Source organism: Tachysurus vachellii, chromosome 9, assembly GCF_030014155.1.
Source record: "Tachysurus vachellii isolate PV-2020 chromosome 9, HZAU_Pvac_v1, whole genome shotgun sequence".
NCBI classification, from domain to species: domain Eukaryota; kingdom Metazoa; phylum Chordata; class Actinopteri; order Siluriformes; family Bagridae; genus Tachysurus; species Tachysurus vachellii.
The window spans coordinates 1594265-1601764 of NC_083468.1; the positions used below are offsets into that span (position 1 = coordinate 1594265).

At 43.6% G+C, this 7500-nt stretch overlaps 1 protein-coding gene across 3 annotated transcripts in view; it reads left to right on the forward strand.

The window, feature by feature from the left end:
* spon1a (spondin 1a) overlaps nucleotides 1–7500 on the forward strand; it is an 82821-nt gene that overhangs the window by 69971 nt on the left and 5350 nt on the right. For 2 of the 3 annotated variants that reach the window (XM_060878524.1, XM_060878525.1), the window contains exons 8-10: nucleotides 6226–6427; nucleotides 6997–7137; nucleotides 7380–7500. The exon at nucleotides 7380–7500 is cut by the window's right edge and continues 24 nt beyond it. In XM_060878524.1, coding sequence (XP_060734507.1) covers nucleotides 6226–6427; nucleotides 6997–7137; nucleotides 7380–7500 — 464 coding nt within the window. The remainder of the gene's footprint in view (nucleotides 1–6225; nucleotides 6428–6996; nucleotides 7138–7379) is intronic. The other variant, XM_060878526.1, reaches the window with a different exon arrangement.

Sequence of the window (7500 nt, forward strand, 5' to 3'; positions counted from 1 at the left end):
TGCTGTTGGTGAATTGATTAATATAAAAATTAAGTGATTAAAGATGGCGGGCACGGTGACCTCACACCTCCAGGGTTGGGGGTTCGACTTGTGTGTGTGGAGTTTGCATGTTCTCCCCGTGCCTCGGGGGTTTCCTCCGGGTACTCCGGTTTCCTCCCCCGGTAAAAAGACATGCATGGTAGGTTGATTGGCATCTCTGGAAAATTGTCCGTAGTGTGTGATTGTGTGAGTGAATGAGAGTGTGTGTGTGTGTGTGCCCTGCGATGGGTTGGCACTCCGTCCAGGGCGTTTCCTGCCTTGATGCCCGATGACGCCTGAGATGACACTCCCCGTGACCCGAGGTAGTTCGGACAAGCGGTAGAAGATGAGTGAGTGAATGAATGATTAAAGATTCCAACTATCTTCTAAAACATATTTTATAGTTAAAATGTAAACGGAATCAACAGCAACGTAAATAAAGTGAAATGTACTTTTATTTCCACTCTGTAGTGTCTGTTTATTAATGTAAAGCCATATGTGCTCAGATTATGCTTTAGTTCCGAACATATGGCTGTGTGTGTGTGTGTGTGTGTGTGTGTGTGTGTGTGTGTGTGTTTTCTGAATATATTTAATCATATAAAATATTAATTCTGTAGAGTCGAACAAAGCCTGATCACGCTGTTTAATTCCTGTCGACTCGCCTCGTGTTGCTGGGAAGATGGAGAGAAGTGTGACGTGATGTTTGTAACAGGAGCCATGTGGAGCTCTTCCTCTTCATCTCCTGGGGATTTGGATACGACTTGAATTAATTCCAAAGTGCAATACTTCAACGCTAAGGTGTGGTTCGCGCTTCATCTCCTCAGAAGTGTTGGTGAGAGCGTGGAGCGTAGGAGGATCTTAGGTGGGTCTTAGCAGGGTTGGAATCAGGAAGAAGTGACTCTGAAATGTCTACGATTTAAACTACCATTAGAGGAGATGTTTGTTTATCATTTAGGACAAAGAAGGAGTCTCCTGAGTCAGAGCTTTGTAAGAGTCAGAAGTAAAGCTGAAACAATTTCTAACATCTTCAGGACGAGCAAAAATGTTTTTTATTATTAGAACACTCTGTGCACTTTTTGTTTTTTTGATGAACTGCTGTAACACTGAGGACCTGAAGAACTGCTGTAACACAAGAACCTGAAGAACTGCTGTAACACTGTAGAACTGAAGAACTGCTGTAACAATGAGGAACTGAGGACCTGCTGTAACACTGAGGACCTGCTGTAACACTGAGGACCTGAAGAACTGCTGTAACACTGAGGACCTGAAGAACTGCTGTAACACAAGAACCTGAAGAACTGCTGTAACACTGTAGAACTGAAGAACTGCTGTAACAATGAGGAACTGAGGACCTGCTGTAACACTGAGGACCTGCTGTAACACTGAGGACCTGCTGTAACACTGTGGAACTGAAGAACTGCTGTAACACTGAGGAACTAAGGACCTGAAGAACTGCTGTAACACAAGGACCTGAAGAACTGCTGTAACACTGAGGACCTGCTGTAACAATGAGGAACTGAGGACCTGCTGTAACACTATGGAACTGAGGACCTGCTGTAACACTATGGAACTGAGGACCTGCTGTAACACTATGGAACTGAGGACCTGCTGTAACACTGAGGAACTGAGGACCTGCTGTAACACTATGGAACTGAGGACCTGCTGTAACACTGAGGAACTGAGGACCTGCTGTAACACTGAGGTCCTGCTGTAACATTGAGGACCTGAAGAACTGCTGTGACACTGAGGAACTGAGGACCTGCTGTAACACTGAGGTCCTGCTGTAACACTGAGGTCCTGCTGTAACACTATGGAACTGAGGACCTGCTGTAACACTGAGGAACTGAGGACCTGCTGTAACACTGAGGTCCTGCTGTAACATTGAGGACCTGAAGAACTGCTGTGACACTGAGGAACTGAGGACCTGCTGTAACACTGAGGTCCTGCTGTAACACTGAGGTCCTGCTGTAACATTGAGGACCTGAAGAACTGCTGTAACACTGAGGAACTGAGGACCTGCTGTAACACTGAGGAACTGAGGACCCGCTGTAACAGTGCTGATTACGTTACTGTTTCATTTCTAGTGGGAAAACCTCAGAGACTGATTACACTACAACCTTAGAGATCCAAAAGCCTGTCTTCTTGGGGTTGAGTCATAAGTGTTAAATGAGCTCATCTGAGAAGTGTTAGATGGTCTCCAGTAGGCACTTTCACCACAGCTCCACTGCTTCATGTTAATTTAGCAGAGCAGAAATCAAGCTGTAGAGAGGTGAAGAATTGCATGAGGAGATACTCAGGCCTGTCACATCCCCGGGGTAGACGTAACATGTCTTAATGTCCTCTGTGTCACTCGGACAGGATTATAGGTCTGGACCTGACACTGAGGTCTGTGAGATTCAGTGAGGAACACAACGCAAGGTTGTGTGTCGTGCTGGTGCAGGAAAGTAATCAACAACGTGATGTGAACGCTTGCCAACGACCGTCCTGTCTTTCTGTCTCTCACTCATAAAATATCTTCTCTGTACTGAAGATGTTGTTAAAAGTTAGAACATCCTGACACTGGAGACTTATTCCATAAATTTCCCATACACACATTTCTCCTTAAAGTAAACGTCTCAACGTTTCCTCACACTTCTCATCTGATTAGCTGAGTGGTTGCTATAGAAACGCCGGTGCGTTAATTAGAAATAATAGTTGATGTGCGTTCATTGCTGCCGTTCCAGAAAATTCTTCGGCTCCTTCTGGCCAATCAAGATCCAGAATTCAGCAGCACCTTCACAGACTTCTAGAGAGGCGAGACGTTTTTCCGTATTTGTTCCGAATCGCTGAACAGAAGCAGACGACCGACGTTCGTTTGTTTTTATTTCCTCTTCTGTCTTTTCACGATTGCCCTCGTTGTCCTCTTTCCTGTTGTTCCTGTAGTTTGTCTGTGACTCACTGGAGGTATTTTTAGTTTTAAAAAAGAAATGAAAAATAAAGCGCTTCTGATGGTTCTTTGGAAAAACCACGTTGGAGTTCCAAAAGAACTTTCCAGAAGCTTCAGAAGCTTCAGAAGATAAGCAGAGCGCTGACATGCAGACGGTGAAATAACGGGTTGTCAGAGCGCGAGGAGTCGCAAATTAGATGTGTGGTTTAATGCTTATGTGTGTGTGTGTGTGTGTGTGTGTGTGTGAGCATGTTACTAAAATAAGAGTCTCTTTGTAGTAGATGTAAAGAAATGTCATTGTGTGTGTGTGTGTGTGTGTGTGTGTGTGTGTGTGTGTTCATTCTACAGACAGACACCAAGCACCTCAGAGACAGTTGTGTCACACTTCCTGAGTAGTGAGCAGTCTGTAGTGAACAGGAAGCCATTGTGGATTTGTACAGCGTGAAAGTTTATGATGAATGGATGAAGGAAAAGAAATGTTCTTTAGATATTCTCTCTACTCTTTCACTTTTCTATACCCCTCTCTCTCTCTCTCTCTCTCTCTCTCTCTCTCTCTCTCTCTCTCTCTCTCTCTCTTTCCTCTTTTCCTGGTTTGTTATTCTGCCCCTGACTCTCTGCTTTAGGCCATCCCTCGTTCCCCACCTGCCCCTGTCCTTTACTCTCTTTTTGACTTTCAGTTTTCTGTCAGCTTTTGTCCTTTGTCCCTCAGTGGGGAGTCCGAGTGAGAAAAAGAATCATGTGGCTGAGTGAAGAAAAGTAAAGAAAGAAAAATAGACAATATATATCTTTATAGGGAAAAATGAATGAATTAGTCTTCATATGACTTTGCCCTAATAAACACCTTAAAGTTCTTTGTATCCTCTGATCATCAGATGCAGCAGCTTTACCTTCATTGGCTTCTTCTCTTTTTCATATAAAGCTCTTTCTCTAGAAATTGTGAAACTCCCAGAATTCTACTACAGCCAATAAATTTGCGTAGTTATGATTATGGTTTTGATTTTTATTCAGTGTTTGATTGTGATGTGTTTGGTTTGTGATATGTGTGTGCAGTATTTCTGCACACGTAGTATTGTCTGAATGTACAGCATCTACGCTGGTCGGTGCTGTTTCTGTTTATTGTCTTTTGTGTAATGTCTTGTATTTTTTGTCCTGCACTGCCTTGTCTGTTTTGTTTGTCTTGTCTGTCTTGTTTGTCTTGTCCTACACTGTCTTGTCTGTCTTGTTTGTCTTGTCCTGCACGGTCTTCTCTGTCTTGTTTGTCTTCTCCTGCACTGTCTTGTCTGTCTTGTTCTGCACTGTCTTGTCTGTCTTGTCCTGCACTGTCTTGTCTGTCTTGTCCTGCACTGTCTTGTCTGTCTTGTTTGTTTTGTCCTGCACTGTCTTGTCTGTCTTGTTTGTCTTGTCCTGCACTGTCTTGGCTGTCTTGTTTGTCTTGTCCTGCACTGTCTTGTCTGTCTTGTTTGTCTTGTCCTGCACTGTCTTGTCTGTCTTGTTTGTCTTGTCCTGCACTGTCTTGTCTGTCTTGTTTGTCTTGTCCTGCACTGTCTTGTCTGTCTTGTTTGTCTTGTCCTGCACTGTCTTTTGTCCTGCCGTGTCTTGTCTGTCTTGTCCTGCACTGTCTTGTCTGTCTTGTTTGTCTTGTCCTGCACTGTCTTGTATGTCTTGTTTGTCTTGTCCTGCACTGTCTTGTCTGTCTTGTTTGTCTTGTCCTGCACTGTCTTGGCTGTCTTGTTTGTCTTGTCCTGCACGGTCTTGTCTGTCTTGTTTGTCTTGTCCTGCACTGTCTTGTCTGTCTTGTTTGTCTTGTCCTGCACTGTCTTTTGTCCTGCCGTGTCTTGTCTGTCTTGTCCTGCACTGTCTTGTCTGTCTTGTCCTGCACTGTCTTGTCTGTCTTGTTTGTCTTGTCCTGCACTGTCTTGTCTGTCTTGTTTGTCTTCTCCTGCACTGTCTTGTCTGTCTTGTTTGTCTTGTCCTGCACTGTCTTGTATGTCTTGTTTGTCTTGTCCTGCACTGTCTTGTCTGTCTTGTTTGTCTTGTCCTGCACTGTCTTGTCTGTCTTGTTTGTCTTGTCCTGCACTGTCTTGTCTGTCTTGTTTGTCTTCTCCTGCACTGTCTTGTCTGTCTTGTTCTGCACTGTCTTGTCTGTCTTGTCCTGCACTGTCTTGTCTGTCTTGTCCTGCACTGTCTTGTCTGTCTTGTTTGTTTTGTCCTGCACTGTCTTGTCTGTCTTGTTTGTCTTGTCCTGCACTGTCTTGGCTGTCTTGTTTGTCTTGTCCTGCACTGTCTTGTCTGTCTTGTTTGTCTTGTCCTGCACTGTCTTGTCTGTCTTGTTTGTCTTGTCCTGCACTGTCTTGTCTGTCTTGTTTGTCTTGTCCTGCACTGTCTTGTCTGTCTTGTTTGTCTTGTCCTGCACTGTCTTTTGTCCTGCCGTGTCTTGTCTGTCTTGTCCTGCACTGTCTTGTCTGTCTTGTTTGTCTTGTCCTGCACTGTCTTGTATGTCTTGTTTGTCTTGTCCTGCACTGTCTTGTCTGTCTTGTTTGTCTTGTCCTGCACTGTCTTGGCTGTCTTGTTTGTCTTGTCCTGCACGGTCTTGTCTGTCTTGTTTGTCTTGTCCTGCACTGTCTTGTCTGTCTTGTTTGTCTTGTCCTGCACTGTCTTTTGTCCTGCCGTGTCTTGTCTGTCTTGTCCTGCACTGTCTTGTCTGTCTTGTCCTGCACTGTCTTGTCTGTCTTGTTTGTCTTGTCCTGCACTGTCTTGTCTGTCTTGTTTGTCTTCTCCTGCACTGTCTTGTCTGTCTTGTTTGTCTTGTCCTGCACTGTCTTGTATGTCTTGTTTGTCTTGTCCTGCACTGTCTTGTCTGTCTTGTTTGTCTTGTCCTGCACTGTCTTGTCTGTCTTGTTTGTCTTGTCCTGCACTGTCTTGGCTGTCTTGTTTGTCTTGTCCTGCACTGTCTTGTCTGTCTTGTTTGTCTTGTCCTGCACTGTCTTTTGTCCTGCCGTGTCTTGTCTGTCTTGTTTGTCTTGTCCTGCACTGTGTACACCAGGTTACACAGATACACTTTATGTATCTAGGACTAACTTACTAAGTCCTTATAGCTCTGTGTGTGTTTTATGTAACACCCTGATCCTGGAGAAACGTTGTCTCATGTCACTGTGTACTGTAACAGTTATATATGGTGTAAATGACAATAAAAGCTTCTTGACTTTGACTTTGACTTTGTTTGGTTGTGATTCAGGTTGTGATTCGGTCCTGTTTTGTTGTTTCTTCTGGTCATATCTCAGACGGGCCGCTCCTTCGGCAGAGTTCTCAGTGGACCGAACCCGTCACCTCATGTCCTTCCTGGCCATGCTTGGGCCGAGTCCCGACTGGAACGTGGGTCTCTCGGCTGAAGATCTCTGTACGAAGGAGTGCGGATGGGTGCAGAAGCTCATCCAGGACATGATCCCGTGGGACGCTGGGACTGACAGTGGGGTCACCTACGAGGTCAGAAGTCTTCATTTCTCTCACTTTGTAATTTTCCCTTTTTTTTTTTTTTTTTTTTTGGTGTTGGACATTCTCTATTTCTTGTTTAGTTACTTCCTCACTTATATATTTATTTATTTATTTATTTATTTATTTATTTATATAAATAATTCAAATGTAAATGAATAAAATAATATAAAATCTAAAAAAAATAGAAAAGCAGCTTTCCTTTGTCGCAGACACACAGAGCGATGCTGAGATGTAACTGTGCATCTCAGTAATAAACGAATAAAACACACTGACATCTGAATCAAATAAAGAGAAATAAATAAGATGTGTAGTTTTATTAGTTGGAATTTGGCCAGAGCTTCAAACACCATGATCTCAGGATGATTCTGCCATCTGCTGGTGTGCTGGATTCAATCAATAAAACCATATAAAATAGAGCTTCCTGCAGTTTTAATGATTGTGAATAAATGAAAAACTAATTATTATTATTATTATTATTATTATTATTATTATTATTATTATTATACAGGAAATAGTTTAAATGATGCTGTTTATTCACCCTGTTTTTTTTCTTCATTCAGTCTCCTAACAAGCTGACGATTCCTCAGGAGAAGATTCGTCCTCTTACGAGTCTGGATCATCCTCAGAGCCCGTTTTATGACCCAGAAGGTGGAGCTATAACTCCGGTGGCCAGAGTGGTGGTGGAGAGGATCGCTCGCAAGGTCTGTCCTGAATTTAGATCTTTAGATAGTTTCATTTTTGTTTTCATTTTGAGCTTTTTGGAGTGAAGCTGAGGAGCATTTAGGAGCAGGAGCAGGAGCAGCTTTTCAACCTGTTTCACGTGCACCTTCCATGCTGTTTGACCTTCACGTGCACCTTCCATGCTGTTTGACCTTCACGTGCACCTTCCAGGCTAAATGGTAGCTTTCATTCTCTAACGTTCTCTTTGTGAATTGTCCCTCAGGGTGAGCAGTGCAACATCGTGCCCGATAACATTGACGACATCGTGGCAGACATCGCTCAGGAGGAGAAAGAGGAAGGTCTGTGTTGTCGTCGTCTTCACCAGGAACTTGGTGTCTACAAAG